This window comes from Pituophis catenifer, unplaced genomic scaffold, assembly GCF_029215685.1.
Source record: "Pituophis catenifer annectens isolate HBS135680 unplaced genomic scaffold, rPitCat1.0.hap2 SCAF_8, whole genome shotgun sequence".
Classification (NCBI taxonomy): domain Eukaryota; kingdom Metazoa; phylum Chordata; class Lepidosauria; order Squamata; family Colubridae; genus Pituophis; species Pituophis catenifer.
Genome location: NW_027256888.1, coordinates 26,874,853 through 26,892,182, shown reverse-complemented (window position 1 = coordinate 26,892,182; position 17,330 = coordinate 26,874,853). Strand labels below are relative to the sequence as shown.

Below are 17,330 nucleotides of genomic sequence, written 5' to 3'. Positions count from 1 at the left end.
GACTCAGATGCAAAGGCAATAGCTGGAACAGTTAATGGGCTTAAGAATAACAAATAAAATTAAGTATCTGGGTATATGGTTGACCGCCAGATGTTCCTCCATAAAGGAGGATAACTATCTTCCTCTTTACAGCCAGATGCTCAGAGACTTAGAAAGATGGAAAAATCTCCAGCTATCAATTTTGGGAAGGGTGGCAACCATTAAGATGTGCGTGTTACCCAAATGGTTATTTCTATTCCAAACAGCCCCGGTAAGGTTGAATAAAGAGTTTTTTACAAATTTGGATAGGAGTATATGGCAGGGAAAGAGGCCGCGGATTAGACTTAAAATGTTACAAGAATCCAAAAAGAGAGGAGGATTTGGACTCCCAAATTGGGAGCTCTATCACCAAGCAGCGAACTTGATTTGGGTGAAAGAATGGATGGTCCTACAAAAGAGACGACTTTTGACATTTGAGGGAGCCGGTCTTCAACATGGCTGGCACTATTTTCTATGGCTGGGAGCATCCGGCCGTCCTAGACACTTTGATGATCACTATTTACGTAGGACGCTTGGGTACACTTGGGAAAAGGTTAGAAGAAGAGTATATACAAAAGTTCCATGTTGGATTTCGGCGCAGGAAGCTCAGGTTTACCCGACATTGTATAAAGGGGAGAAAACCTTGACGTATGAAGGTTTCTTGGATGTTCAGAGTAATCCAAAGTCACGAGAATTATTAACTCTTCAAGGATATAAGATAGACTGGTGGTCTTATTCGCAAGTGCACTCCAGGTATAAAAAAGATTTACATAGTGAAGGAATCTACCGTAAAAGACAAGAATTGGATAAGATCTTATTAGAAGGAGGGAAAGGGATATTATCTAAATGTTATGCATATTTATTGTCTCTGCAGATGGGACAGGATGTAGTGAAGGATTGTATGATAGCATGGGGGCAAAATTTTGGATATCCCCTTGACTTCCAGCAATGGGAACAGATTTGGTTGAAAAATATGAAATTAACCATGGCCTCCTCATATAAAGAAAACATATATAAAATGATCTACCGGTGGCATCTACCCCCGGCGAGATTAGCTAAAATGTTTCCCGGGACATCTACCTGCTGTTGGAAGTGTGGTTACAGCAATGGAACCTATTTTCACCAATGGTGGACCTGCCCTCAGGCGGTTAAATATTGGAAAAAAATACGGCAATGGATTTTGGAAATTACACAGATTAATTTGGAATTAAGACCTGAGATTTTCTTATTGGGGGCAAAACCTTTGAATGTTAAATCAGATATATGGTTCTTGTTGATTCACATTATCACTGCAGCAAGATTAGCGTATGCGCAGGAGTGGAAAAATCAATACTTACCGATAGATTTGAAAATAATATATAAAATTAATGAATGTGCGGAATCAGATAGACTAACTAGATTGATCAACGGTAAAAAAGATTCAAAATTTTATAACAGTTGGAAAGTATGGTACGATTTGGTCCAGAAAAGGTGGGATAGAATAGATATGTGATGATGTATATATATGATGGCAAATATGTATGTATAAAGGAATAATTTTATACTTATGGACAATGTAATCATATTATACCATGGTGACAGGATTGTATATTTTATTTGTGTATTAGTGTATAGAATATATTAATAAAAATTATATATATATAAAAAAAAATAACAGACCTCTGGATTTTTCGTCGGGCCCTGAAAACCTATTTATTTCAACTAGCTGGGCTGGCTTGCGTTTAATTTTAAATTGATTTTAAATTGGGTTCTTTTAATTTACGGCCAGAATATTTAATTATTTTAATATTGTTTTTAAATTTTGTATGCTCTGTTTTTACTTTGGCTGTGCACCGCCCTGAGTCCTTTTTGGAGAAGGGCGGTATAGAAATTTAATTAACAACAACAACAACAACAATAATAATAATAACTAAGCCACGCCCACAGAACCGGTTGTTAAAAAAATTGAATCCCACCACTGCCCACAACCATAATCTAATAAGTGGTTTGGTCTGGGAGAGTGACTGGTCACTCAGCCTAAAATGGAACTAGAACTCAGTGTCTCTTGGTTTCTAGGCCAGCACCTTAATCACTACTTTGTTTAAAAAGCCATAAAAATTCACTTCCAGCCTAACTTCTTTCGTGGAGTTTTGGGGAGGAAAGAAGACCCTGACACGTTTATTGAAGGACAAGGGGAATGAACAGTGTCTCAATCGATCACAGAACTCCATTTATGTTTCTGCCCCGGGCATCCTACCCATCCAGAGATGTTGTGGAAGCCAAGCGTGAAATGCTAAGCTCCTCGCTCGGCGGGAAATTTGCCACAAGAGGCGTAGTTTATAGGAAGGTCGCATTCTCCGCCGCGTCGTCAGACTTTCTTCCGGCCTTCTACTTCCGGGGTTTCGGGTTGTGCGGGAGAGGGTGGAGCCTCACCTCAGTCGCGGCTTGGGAATCAGCCGACGAGGGTGACGCCGCTGCTGCCGCCATTATGTCCGGCAGTGGTGGCACCCTCGCTGCTGCTGCTGCCCCGGTCCCCACCGCCGCTACTTCTCCTCCCGAACAGCCACCTCCTCCACCCCCGCCGCCTCCCCCGCCTCCCCCACCACAGCCACCCCCACCGCCGCCGCCGGGGAACTCCGCGGGCGCCGGCGAGCCAGAGCTGGTGTCGCTCATCCTGAATCGCCTCAAGAGTCAAGGCCTTTTCGACCAGTTCCGCCGAGATTGCCTGGCCGACGTGGACACCAAGGTGGGAAGCTGCGGGTCTGGCCGTCTCCCTCCCCGTTTGGTCTCTTGTCCGAAAAACGATCGTCCAGGGGGTCTGAGTCCTTTCCGGAGCTTGCGATTTTCTTAGGAACGCTTTTCCCCGCGCTGAACCTGAAGAGCCCCTACCTTAATTAGTCGAGTCCCGTTACTCATCGATTTAGCGGCGATCTCTTTTCCCACTCCCCATAACGTAGGCCTGCTATCTCCTATATGAGCAGCTCTGATCTTAGCGGTGTTCCACATGCCTAATTTTGGGCTTATTTAACTGGCTGCTCAGTGGGCAGCTGGCTTCCGCTGCTTAATTCACCCAAAAGCATTTTGCAAGTCTGGATAGATACTGATTGCAGATGCGTTTTGTTAAAAAGAGAGGGGGGGGGAGGGAAGAAAAACCGTATTTAACCTGACAGGAAAAACATCAACAGCAATCGGATGCCTCTGAAAATACATACGTGGGGTTCAAAGGGAGAGTCTTTTCCTGATATGGCATCTTTGAACAGGGAAGATATATCTCCCTGACTTAGCAATAAAAGTGTCATTAATTGTGTTTTAAATCGGCTAAACGAGAGATAAGCATTTCTGTTTCACTATAGCTGACAGACATAGATTCAACTCTCTTTTCAAGAACTGGGCTGTTTTATATTTGGATCCTTAGAATTGGACTTGGATGCTGAGTACATAATTTCTGGGCTTTATTAACAGAAAATATTACAGAAGAGACTAAGTTTTCTCATAGTCTTTCCTAGATATATTTGAACAACTTGTCTACTGCCCTGATTCTAATTTCAATATAATGCTGCCGTATTTTACAGACTAAATTTTAGAATTGGTGAAACATACAAGTATTTTAACACATTCAGAGTATATATAATTATAATAGTGTTTTCCAATGTATCATGAGCACTATTTTGGATAATTATATAGTGTCAGTGTAGTACCCATGTGCTATTCTGATTCTATCACCCATTTGGTCCTGGTCTTGGAAGTTCAAGGTTAGTTACTGAGATTGAAAAATAGTAAATTTCAACAAAACTAATGTTGCATGGAGGATGAATTAATTAACTCTTGTTGACTTGTAAAAATACAGACACATCAACCTTTGCAAAAATAGGACAATTGATGTTACTCTTAATTTAAGAGTAAAATTAAGTTTTTCTAAATATTTTACATCAAATTATAAACTATCTTGTGAATCACTTCATACAATGATTGGATAAAAATACATATGATTTAAGATCTATTGGACAGAATTTATTTTTGGAATTATTGTCCGAAAAGTGCTTTTCAAAAGGGAACTGGACTTTCTTTGTTTTTTTTTTCCTGAGTTCCTGAGTCAAAACTAAAAAACTTGTTGGATGAGAAGCAAAACATTTTTTTAAAGACAAGTTTTATTACATTTTTCTTTTACATACATATTTTATGAACAGAGCATTGACTGGGTCACATCTTTTACAATTTATAACATAATTATATATTGATTTTCTATTCCAATCTTCTTCTTTTTTTTAATTTATTTTTATATGCCACCCTTCTCCGGAGACTCAGGGCGGTTTACAATGCATTAAGCAATAATAATATTGCTAATATTCTTTTTTCTCTATTTTTATTTTATCTTAATCTCTTCTTAATATATAAACAGTATCACCATCCGCCCTTCAAATCCTAATTTCTTAGCATTCCTTCAATTAATTATCGTATTTCTCCATTTATAAAATATATTTCTTATAATCCCCATCACATTTTTGGTTATAAACAATAAACTTCATCTTATTCAATTCTTACATTGAAACCCTTTAACTTGATTGATCTTCCACATGTTATCTTATCTCTTCTTAATACATAATAGGCAATATTACTCTCCACCCTTAATTCCTGACTTCTATTATAGTATCCATTAATTATTATCAAAATCCCCATCACACTTTTTTTATTTCAATTTTGTATCTTAATTTCAATTATTTTCATAATTAAACTTAATTACCACTTCATATTTCATCTGTTCCATTTTACAATACACAATAAACATCATCATATTTACTTTTTACATTCACAATTACTATTATTAATACAATTCCCTTAGATCTACTAATATATATCTTTAATTCCCTTCCTTCTTCCCTCTATTCTTCCCCTTTTAGCCATTTTCTCCTGGTCTCACCAGAATTCCACTTCTTAATGATTTTCTCCTTTCATCCCATTTTCTTATCTTCTACTTCTTTTTTTATTTTTGTATTTATTATATCTTTTCTCCTGAATCCTTTATCTAACTTTTGAGTCCATCACTTGCATAGTTCGCCCCTGCTGTTACCCAATCTTTTCCCATTTCCTTTTCTTCCCTTAGATTGCTTTTTTTTTTTTGGAAAATATTCCCCCGTCCATTCTTTTTTTGCCACTGTAAATCCCAGTGTAATCATCTAACATTTTGCCTTCAATTTGTTTTCCTTCAATATCATTTTCTTGTTTCTCATTTATATTCTCTTATTTCCTGTTTTGTGTGCTCTAACAAAGTTTCTGACTTTTTATTGCCCTTCATTGATTCACGCATCTCAAGTCTTCACACATCCAGGCCTCCATTATTATTAGTTTAAAAGATTATTAGAATTTCCACTTATATTTAATTAAAATTGTAGTCCATATAGTCTCTTTTTTATTTCTAGATAATATCCAATACAAATGTTTGTCCAATCCACTCCAACTTAAAGCTTTATTATTGTCCACCACCTTTAGAAGTCGAGACCAAGCAGCTTGGAACAAAACAAATACTCCTTAAAATTTCTCACAACTTTTGTAGTGATCAAGGTCACTGTAGTAATTTCCTTGAATTTTCAAGTCAGTTGTTGTAGTGCTTTCTTTCCACCAGCAGATGTCTCTCTCCAATCCACACTTCTCAGAATAACAAATTATCCAGTTTACAGAAGTATTTTAAATCCACATAGAAAATACTTTCTCACAAATTGCTTTTCCTTTTATTGTTTTTAATTTCTCCAAATTCAGTTTTAAATCCAGTTGTAAAATTTTCTTTTTTGGGCTTTAATATGTTAACCTCCTCTTTGTTCTTCCTTCATACTTCAAAACTGTCAACATTCTTTCAAATCTTCATTAAAAAATACTTTCCCTCAGGCTTCCTTTTCTTATATTGGTTTTAATTTCTCCAAGTCCAATTTTAAATCCAAATATATAGTTTTCTTTTCTGGGCTTTAATACTTTGACTTCCTCTTCGTTCTTTTCCCTCCATTAAAATTCCCAAGTGCCAATTAGCCTCTTGTTTCCTTGCTGGGATCTTTAAAAGTTTTTTTTAAAAGAAATTTCCTTTTTTACCTGTGAGTTGGCCAATCACTCACCCGGTACCATTACTCCGTCCAAACACCGCTCCTGCACAAAATCTTATTCCGGTTGCCCCAGCTTCAAAGTGGTCATTTTTAATGGCCCCCGCCACTGGATCGAAGAGCTACCTCCGACCTTCCAAGGAACTTGCCTGTTCCTCTTGGTCGTCCGAGGCTCCTCTCCTTCTTTACCATCCCTACAAGACTGTTCTGGTCCGAAGACCCCTTGACAGTGGTTTATCTGGCTGGATTTTCGCTGGGCTCATTGGAGCCCGCTAATTTCTAGCCAGTCTCGCTGCGACGCTTCTGGTTTCCAGAAGCAAAATATTTTCAAGGGGGGAAAAACCCCCCAGGAAAGTCCTGTTGGCTTTTGAAAAGCATCCTTGGGACAACCATGACCTGGATGATTGAGAATCTCCTTAGATGTGTTGGAATTATTAAAATCATGAAATGATTTTCCTATCACAAAGGAGTAAAGAGGGCAACAAATTGGAGCTTCCTTTAACAATTTCTCAATATAATTGCTCTTTCTCAATATAATAGATCTATGATGTAAACTTGTGAAAGACTTTGTAAACTAGTATAAGACTTTGTAAACTTGTATAAGACTTTGGAGAAAAGATCTAACTTTCTTTTCAAGTAAATAGCATTGGGCTTCTAATCACGTTTTGCCTCCAAGGAACATTCAGATATCACAATGTTTGGTAATTGAAATATTTGCCTCCATTTTTCAGAACTTTCGGCAATGAAGTTTTTAAAAAGTGTGTTTTCTTAATCTGCAATGGATTTTTTCCTAGTTAGATAACCCTGGAATTACTACAGTGTATACTCCCTCTACTATTTCTTTAACAATTCTGTATTTTAACAAATACAATTCTGTATTGTTTTAAGCTAACATTCTTAAATGTTTGTCTCCACTGATGAGAATGTGAAGGAATGTTATTCAAGGAGGCTTCACAAGGTATCTGTTTCTTTTTTAGCCTGCATATCAGAATTTAAGGCAGCGGGTGGACAATTTTGTTTCCAACCATCTAGCAACTCATACATGGAGTCCTCATTTGAACAAGAACCAATTAAGAAATAATATCAGGCAGCAGGTTCTTAAGTAAGTTTTACAAATTGTCCTCTATGATCAACTGCCCACCACTTGCACAAATGGAGCTTTGTGTGCTTGCCCACTGCTTGCATGGCCCAATTCTCAACAGACTGCAGCCCAGTACTGGGCCATGAACCAAGGGTTGCATACCCCTGCAATATAGTACTGCTGGTGAATGAAAACAGAACTTATTTATAGATGTTAATGATTGAACGTTCATTTGTATCAACCTACTGGTATATCATTACATTGATTTTTCTGAAGTAACTCGGGTTATTATAGTATGATTTTTATGATCTTCATTAATTTGCTTTTTTTACTTGAATAGTTGTAATATATGGTCAGTGATCTCCAATTCACTGCCCAAAGCACCTCTGTAAGGGAAATGGGCAGTTTAGAAATAGGAAATATAAATAAATAAAATTTAAAAGTCTCATTTTCTGGGATGTTATAAGAACTCTTCCTTGAGCAGGGGATTAGAAGATTTCCAAGCTCCCTTCCAGCCCTGTGATACTGTGATTCAGTGATGCTGAAACAGTATTCTAAGCAGGGTAGATTTGATTTAAATCAAACTGATTTAAATCACGATTTAAATCACGATTTAAATCACTAGTCAGTAAGGCTTGATTTAAATCATAGTTTTCTACATAAAGACTAATTCTTGCTGGTATAACTTTAATATGCAAGTAGATGAAGATTTTTAGGATTAACAACTTTTCATATTAGTTTTTTTATCCCCAGTTTAATAGGTTAATCATTCATATTTGGACAACTTTTCTGTTGTACTTAGGAAGGAGAAAAATAATCATTACCTTAAAAATAACAATTTAAATAGATTTATTCAACTGAAACAATAACATTACAGCATATGTTATTTGCTTAAACAAATATCCATGTTTGTTAACTAATTTGGCTAAACAAAATATATATATTTTAAGAAACTTAGACTGTCAGCCCAGCCTACACATGAAAAACTTAAACACTGTCCTCTGTAGCTCACTCGTCATCTTCTTCTTTGTTCATAATCTGGAAAAGAAAAACAAGCTTTCCTGCTTTATCGGGTCCCAAACGATTTCTCAATTTAGAATGAATGAGTCCAAAGGAAGAGAATATTCTTTCAACGCCTGCAGAAGAAGCTACTGCTGTTAAAAGTGAAATCATTACTTGAACAGTCTCTAAATCCAAGTGCTTAAGTGACTTCCACCAGTTCACTGGTGTGACTTTCTTTAAAATATCTTCAGCAAACATATGTTTCTTGAATGGTTCCTCCTTAGCTTTGAAGTTTATTATAGTTGGTATTACAGATGGATGATTGCTGGATACCCATGTCATAGCTAACTCCTCTTCCTCAGCACTTAAGTTTTGACCCTGATACTGGTTATTGACAATATTTGCCAAAAAAATGAGCTGGAGACAGTACTTGTCCCATTCGTTTTTTTAATGCTTGTAATTTAATTCTGTCCATGTGTAGTTCTGTTTTTAAGTGTTCACTCAGTTCCTTCCAAATTTCAACAGCATCAGCAATAAAACAGTTATTTTTCTGTATTTTGTTTAAAGCTTCAGAGATGGGTTTCAGGATGCTCAGCATATGTTCAACATTTCTCTTAAGCCCAATGTTGAGGATTTTGGCCGTGACAGTGCCATCTATTTTATCTCGATTTTCTTCACAAACTGTCATCAGAATAGGCCAGTTCTTGATATACTGCTCAAAACACTCCACCAGAGTTCCATCTAACATCTTGTGGGAGCGTTAGCTTGGTTCCACCCATCTTTTTCAGAGCTGCTGCAGCAAAATAATTGTTACAGAAGTATTTAGCAATTTCAACAACATTAGTCTTTATTTCTGGAACACTTAAGTCTTTGGCTAAGAGGTGCAGCAAATGAGCACTGCAACCATATGTTATTAGCTTTGTATTCCCTTCCTGCTCTTCTAAATTTCTTCTCATCTTGGATACATTTGCAGCATTGTCTGTGACCAAACTGCGTACTAGACATTTGAATTTTTGTTCACATGTTATTATAGCTTTTACTGCCACTTCTTGTGTGTGTTTTCTGCTGTGTGTGCATTTCCTGACGTATCAATTGTTTGTGCAAGGAAGACTTTCCCTTCTTCTGTTGTTATACAAGCACATACAATAGGATCATTGTGGACATTACTCCACCCATCAATACTTAGGTTAACAATTCTACCCTCCAGAGCTGTTGCACATTGCTCCATTTCTCTGTCATACATTTTATCCAGCAGTTTCCCTGCAACATCTGCTCTGCTGGGTGGACTGTATCCTGGTCTCAGTGACTGAACCATATTAATGAAATGTGGGTTCTCACTCAGACGGAAAGAAGAGTTCGTTGCATAAACAAACTGGGCAATTTTTTCATCAATTAACTCTTTTTCTAATCTGCTAGTTTTTATCACAAACTTATCTATGGTGGTTCCAGGAGGGAAGGTTTTTTTCTTTCTTATAGGTGATAGTGATAGGTGGCTGTGGGTGTCTGATGATGATGATGATAATGAAGCACTATCCTGGATGGATAACTCTGAAACTGTAGAACAGGAGGATGGTGATCTTGAAGGTGGATAGTTTCCAGAATCCATGAATTCCCCTAAACAAAAAAGTCAATGCTGTTATTTTATTGTTTATACAATTTCTGCTTATTGTACACAGCACTGCCCCAAAAGGAATATTTGCTTTTCTTCATAACTGTACCAAATGACAGTAATATGCAGTAATAATAAGAAATATAATTTTGCTCAAACATGACAGTTCAAGGCAGTCTTTAGAAATATGATTCAATAAAAATGTTTACCAACCTGAAGAGCCTGCCTGTTCAAATGTGTTTCTTTGGTTATCTTCATCACAGCACTTCTCATGATGTTGCCTCATTCGGGCCACCAGGCCTTGCATTTCTTTGTTGCAGTGTTTGCAGTTTGCACGCATGCCTGCCTTATCGATAGGTAAAGGAACTTCATTAAAATATTGTCAAACTGGGTCTCTTTTACGGCCTGCTGCCATTATAGGTTTTTTCCTCCAAGGAAAGAATGTGATAAACCTCAGGTCATACACACAAAAAGATCCAAAGACTTGTCTGTCTGTGGCTGTGCAGTATTGTGCTCAGAAAGTTTCACTTTCATTTTGTACTGCTTGTCTGCTTGCCCCTTCCTCCTCACACTTAGTTTCACTTTCTTCTTGTGCAGATCTATTCCACTCCAAACAATCAGAAAAATATTGTTTCTATTCTATTCACTGAACTTTTTGAAACTTAGCACTGAAGGGGTTGATTCTGTATTCATAGGTTTGTAGAACAATAGGGTTAAGGTCTTTTTCTCAACTCTGTTCATGTTATAACATTTTTGCTGTGAAGAAGAGGCATGTGATCTCTGCTGAGTCAAATTCAGTTTTGAGAACTGCAGAAGTAAACCAAGCATCTGTGATAATATCTTGTAGGCAGAGAAACTGCCCAATAATCTTACAAAAACCTCTGGAAGAACATGACATTGTGAATGGGTTAATGGAATTTATTTACCAAAAAAATTAAACATATACAGCCTTATTCTACATAATTAAAAAACTAATCTTTATTTCATGATGGAATAACCTTTGGATGGTAATATATTTTCCTCAAAAAGCATTTTATTTTAAAAAAATCAGATTTAAATCAAAAAAATCTGATTTTTTTTTAAAAAAATCATTGATTTTTATCCACCCTGACTCTAAGGATATATTAAATGAGATAATGAAAATTTTAGAAAAGCAACAATAATACCTTAGCTATTATTGAGTTAAATTTTTATTATTTCTGAATACCATTTGCATAAATATTTATTCGTTGGAATTATTCAACTATCAATCTGTGACAGAAATAGATAGCCTTGTCAACTGCTACAAAAAGAAAATCATTTTTATTTGTGGTGCCTCAGTTATAGTGATTTAAGGAAATGCAGATTATAACAAACATCTTTTAGAAAAACTTGACAGAAAATATGCAATATATTATACTTCACAAAGAGAAAGGAAACATGCAAAAATGTTTGCATGAACGGAATAAGTTCTCTTCACGAAAGCAAATCTGTATTAATTTTTGAACTACATTATATTTTAAAGGAGAAATTTAGTGAATCTAAAGTGTAAGAATTATCAATTTTATAAAACCAGGATTTAAATTGTCTTAATTTAAATTGATCTATGTCAGGTGTCAAACTCAAGGCCATGGGCCCCCGAACTCCATTTTTGCTGGCAGAGGACTAGCAAAACAAACTAAAAACAAAGCAAAAGGAGAAATATTTCCCCTTTTGCAGTTGAGCATGCAAGAAAGGACAGGAAAGGAGAAAGGGAAAGAGAAAAGAAAGAAGATGGGAAGAGAGCAAGGAAGGAAAAATAAGGAAAGAGGAAAGGAAGAAAGAATGAAGAGGGAAAGAGAAGGAAGGAAGGAGATTATAATGAGAGTGAGGGAGGGTCTGAGTGAACTCCTGCCTTAGCACTTGGCCACCACAGGTGTCCCCAACATGAGTGACATTGAGCTGGCCATGTCCCCCCAACCCCCGCAAGGTCAAACACAACCCTGATGTGGTCCTCAGAGAAATCGAGTTTGACATCCCTGATCTATGTGGATGAATTGAATCCCTTCCTTGTCCAATATTTTGCACTGTTTTTCCTAGGATATCTGGGAGTTCTCTTGAATTCTTCATTATATTCTCTTGTGATATATGTAAATAATGATTCTAATCTACCGTGTAATCTTGTTAAGATTACCAAAAATATCCATAGAAGAGACTTAATATAAATTAGCATTAATATGTTCCCCTTCTTGCATAAATTCTTATATTGATTGTGTTAAAGTAATTGTGTTAGCTGTGATAGATAAATTATATTGTCATTTCATTTCAGATCTGGAATGTTAGAATCTGGTATTGACAGAATAATTTCTCAAGTCGTGGATCCAAAGATCAACCACATATTCAGGCCACAGGTAGAAAAGGCTGTCCATGAATTTTTAGCCACAATGAATCACCAAGAAGAGACCAATCCCAGCTTTGCCCTGCCTGAAGAGAAATTAGAACCTTCTGTTTTGCTGCAAGGTATTTCTTCTCTCTTCCCTTGGCAAAATGAATATGCTTTTAATCTTTGGGTTTTAAAAAGGTGAGTGTAAGGAATCAAGAGTTGAAGTAATCTCTCCTAATCACAGGCATACATTCAAATGATGTCATTGAAACCAATTTCCAAATTAATGTGCTAAAGGGAAAATAATTTCTTTATCAACAAAGGCTTTGATATTATGGTACCTCTTTGGAGGCATCCCAACCTAATTACATCTGTCCAGTCTGGATATAGTAATAGCTGGGTTTATTTTCTAGAGATAGCCTTCCTACTGAAAACTGTGGTTTATGGAAAACTACTCCCAGCTTCTGCCATTGTCTCAATTTTCAGAGTCAAATTGCAAGCTTCTGTTTTAGGAATGTGTATTGTTCCAGTATTGTTAGAATCCTCCCCTTTTTTTCAGATTGCTGTATCACAAACATTTCTCTTTTTTTGAATTAAATTCCAGTGTATCCATCCCAAAAAATTCCTCAGTAATCTATTCTTGAATTCATGGGGATTAGGATATGGAAGATTCAAATAAACCTGTATATCATTCATTGGCTGATTGATATTGCAGTTGAAGCTGATGAGGATCATATTTAGGCTATCAAAGTTACTGAGATTCCAGATCAGTCAGCAAGATTTGGCCATGATGGGGGGGGGGGGGTCAGAGTGGAAGATGGAGTATAGGCAAAAAATTCAATTGTCTTTGTAATATTTATTGCCTTTTTCTTCCACCATCATCACTGTCACATCATTCAACTGATACAGTAATCACTCATTTCTGAACGACCTTTCTTTTCTTCAGCCTATTCATACTCATTCCCAAAAAGATATTAAGGTTTGCACCTGCTGTTGTTCCCCTTTAACCAACTTTATCTCCAAGGTAGCTGGCATGGTCTCTGATGTAGTGTTGGAGAATTCAAAAACGATGTTCCTTAGCAACTTCTACTTGTCAAGGCTAACTCTAGACTTCAGGGTCTCTATGACAGTCATAAGGCTTTAATATGTTGCAGGACTAACACATTAAAGAAGGCATGTTCTTGTTTTGAAAGTAATCATTAATAGTCTTTGCTCTCTAATTAAATTTGGAGGTGAGCTCTCACCTGTTTCTAAGATATTGTTAGGAGGATCTGCCTCCAGAGTCGTAGATTCTTGAATGCTGTAGGAATTTTCCAAGTCATAGGATTTATGATTCTGTTAAAGCTCTAGTCTAGCTATGGGGATGAGATGAGCACTGATAAATTCCTTGGATCTCAAGAGAAACAGCTTAAAGGTTAGATGGTTAGAGTGCAAGTGACAGAAATCTTGGCACAAAGTTGATCAAATGTAGGTTAGAGCACATTATCTCATTATAATGGTGGGACGGACCATCTCTCATTTGACCTTATGACTCTGGTTTGGGTCACCTTGAAAGGGCAGCCTTTGAGACTTTTTTCCCCACCATTGAATAGACTTATTATAATCACAAGACTTCCCATTGTCATGATAGGACGATGATGTCCCGATGTTCTGATGTTTTTAGCATATTGTCTTCTCTTTAACATCTTTTCCTCTCTTATTTAATCTACCTGTTTTTACCATCTCTAACACCCTTTAATAGAAAATGATCCTTCATCACTCTCAGCTCATTACTATTCTTTAATGTATTCAACTGCGGAGTTCCTTGCACTGCGAGACTCCCCCCTCTCGCAGGTTTGGCCCTCAACTATCGAGGGCTGCTCTTGATGACGGGTTTTGGAACCCCGAGAGGTGGTACGCTAAAAAACGGAAACTCAGGGTTTTTTTAAATAGATTTTTAGATCCAATTATAAGGGGATCTGGGAGGAGGGTGGTTTTTAATAATAAAAATGAGACTGGGGGGTCCCTTAAGGATCAGCAGCCATGCCATTTTGACAGTCCCAGCGGGTTGGGGAGGTTGGGAGTCGTAGGAGATGCTCGGAGGAGGGTGGGACAAGCTATACCTGTGATGGTGAGAAGGGGCAGAAGAAATCGAAGTAGGGGTGGGGAGCATCACACCAGATGCATTCGGATAGTGACTTGCTCCCATACCTCCTGCTCACCCTGCTTTCCTGGGGATATGAGAGTGAAGGACCCTGGTTTCCGTCTGATATATGTGAATGCCAGGTCCGTGATGAATAAGGCTCTCCTCATACAAGATCTTATTGATGAGGAGGGTGCAGACCTGGCCTGTATCATGGAGACCTGGTTGGGGCAAGAGGGGGGAATCCCTCTCTCTGATTTATGCCCCTCAGGCTTTCGTGTCCTGCACCAGCCGCGACACCAGGGAAGGGGCGGGGGTGGTGGCAATAGTTGTTAGAGAAAGTCTGAGTCCTAGGGAGGTCACTGTCCCTCAGATAGGCGGGTGTAAATCTCTTCTATTGAAGTGGGACCCTGGAGTTCAGTCAGGCTTGTTGGTCACATACCTATCTCCCAGCTATGTTGCCACAACCCTGCCCGCACTGCTCGATGTCTTGTCTGAGGTGGCATTTGAACTCCCCAGCCTTTTAGTTGTGGGAGATTTTAATCTGCCTTCAATTGGTGAGTCATCTGAGACAGTCCAGGAGTTCATGGCCTCCATGGCAGCCATGGACCTGACTCAGGTTATTCAGGGCCCAACTCATAGGGGAGGACACACACTCGACCTGGTTTTTCTCTCTAGGCAGTGGATAAATGGTCATGGTAAGGGGGAACTTTCCATCACTCCCCTGTCATGGACTGACCATTCCCTCCTTAGACTAGACTTTCAATCTGCCAACCCCTGCCGCTGGGAGAGGGACCCATAAAATGGTTCCGCCCTAGGCGCCTGATGGACCCAGAAAGGTTCTTGAAGGAGCTTGGGACATTCCCCACCTCAATCCTGCGATTCAGCTGAGGCTCTGGTGGCATCCTGGGAACGGGTGGCTACCGACGCCTTGGACAGAATCGCACCTTTGCCGCCTCTAACCTGACGTAGATCCCGGATTGCTCCTTGGTTTTCCATGGAGCTCCGGGAAATGAAACGTCGGAAAAGACGCTTAGAGGAGAGTTGGAGGTCTGATCTGAATCTGACCGAACACAGTTAAGAACCCATATTAGGTCTTATCTAGTGGCGATGGAAGCGGTGAAACGTCACTACTTTGTCGCCCTCATTGCATCTGCAGAAAACCACCCAGCAGCCCTGTTTCATGTGACCCGCTCCCTCCTTAATCAGGGAGCGAGGGAAGACCCTTTGCAGGACAGAGCTGAGGATTTTGTACAGTTTCTGCATGATAAAATCGCTCAGATCTGGATCGGATTGGACTCTGACTGGGCAGAATCCAATCGGGAGACTAGGGTGGGTCTTGAGAATAATATCTGGATTGAGTTTGACCCTGTTTCTGTCAAGTAAGTGGACAGGATTGTGGGCAAACTTAGTTCCTCCACTTGCTTATTGGATCCTTGTCCCTCCTGGTTGGTTTCGGCTGCCAGAGAGGTGACTAGAGACTGGATCCAGGCAATTGTCAATGCTTCGTTGAGAGAGGGGAACTTCCCCGCCTCTCTTAAGGAGGCGGTGGTTCAACCTCTCCTCAAGAAGCCTTCCCTGGATCCAGACTCACTTAATAACTATCATCCCGTCTCCAACCTTCATTTCATCGCGAAGGTTGTTGAGACTGTAGTGGCTCAACAGCTCCCACAATTCCTGGAGGAAACGGAATACCTTGACCTGTACCAATCAGGCTTCCGACACGGTCACAGCACGGAAACGGCATTGGTCGCTCTGGTGAATGATCTCTGGCGAGCTCGGGATGGGGGTTGTTCCTCCATCCTGGTCCTACTTGACCTCTCAGCGGCTTTTGATACCATCGACCATGTATCCTACTGCAGTGACTTGTGGGGTTAGGGGTGGGAGGCACTGTTTTACGGTGGTTTTCCTCCTACCTCTCGGGTTGCTTTCAGTTTGTATGGGTGGGAGGGCAGAGATCCACCCCGAGGCCCCTTAATTGTGGGGTGCCTCAGGGGTCGGTTCTCTCCCCCCTGCTCTTTAACATCTATATGAAGCCACTGGGTAAGATCATTCGTGGCTTTGGGGTGAGATATCATCAATATGCTGATGATACCCAATTATACATCTCCACCCCAGACCACCCCAGAGATGCCCTTTCCGTGATGTCCCGTTGCCTGGAGGAGGTACGGGCCTGGATGGGCAGAAACAGACTCAAACTCAATCCCTCTAAGACTGAGTGGCTGTGGATGCCGGCATTTCGGGTTTCAGAGGCTCCATCACTTTTGATAGATGGGGAAAAACTTGCCCCCGTTGATAGGGCTCGCAACTTGGGTGTCCTGGATGCTCGGCTATCCCTAGAAGACCATCTAACGGCATTGACCAGGGGGGCCTTTGCACAGGTTCGCCTGGTGCTCCAGTTGCGCCCTTTCCTGGACCAAGATGACCTTTGCACAGTCACTCATGCCCTGGTTACTTCCCGCTTGGATTACTGCAATTCCCTCTACATGGGCCTGCCCCTGAGATGCACCCGGAGACTCCAGCTGATCCAGAATGCAGCTGCATGGGTTGTTATAGGAGCCCCTCGTTACTCCCATATAACACCCCTCCTGCGTGAGCTGCACTGGTTACCAGTGGTTCTCCAGGTCCGCTTCAAGGTGCTAGTCCTCACCTATAAGGCCCTTCATGACTTAGGTCCGAGATATTTGCATGACCTTCTCCTGCCTGCCTCTCACCATCCTGTTCGCTCACATAGGGCCGCTCTCCTCAGGGTTCCGATGGCGAGCCAATGTCACCTTCCTGTGCCTAGAGATAGGGCGTTCTCTGTGGGTGCTCCCACCCTCTGGAATGAATTACCTACTGAGCTCTGGACGGCTCCTGATCTCCGCTCCTTCCGTCGGGACTTGAAGACTTGGCTTTTCAAACAAATAGGCTGAGACTGATTCCGGGCTTTATTATTTACTACTAATTAATTATTTGGATTAAATTATAATTTTATTGTACTTGTTTCTTAACTTGTATTCGCCGCCCTGAGTCCTTTGGGAGAATGGCGGCATATAAATACATGTAATTAATAAATAAATAAATAAATAAATAAATAAATAAATAAATAA

At 39.6% G+C, this 17,330-nt stretch overlaps 1 protein-coding gene across 5 annotated transcripts in view; it reads left to right on the top strand.

The window, feature by feature from the left end:
• The first annotated feature begins 2,230 nt into the window (after positions 1 to 2,230).
• Positions 2,231 to 17,330, top strand: part of BOD1L1 (biorientation of chromosomes in cell division 1 like 1) — a 139,946-nt gene continuing 124,846 nt past the window's right edge. For 3 of the 5 annotated variants that reach the window (XM_070948416.1, XM_070948418.1, XM_070948419.1), the window contains exons 1-3: positions 2,407 to 2,743; positions 7,061 to 7,185; positions 12,063 to 12,253. In XM_070948416.1, the coding sequence (XP_070804517.1) occupies positions 2,486 to 2,743; positions 7,061 to 7,185; positions 12,063 to 12,253 (574 nt within the window). In that variant the 5' untranslated portion in view covers positions 2,407 to 2,485. Of the gene's footprint in view, positions 2,744 to 7,060; positions 7,186 to 12,062; positions 12,254 to 17,330 lie in introns of all 5 variants that reach the window. The other 2 variants (XM_070948415.1, XM_070948417.1) reach the window with 2 other exon arrangements.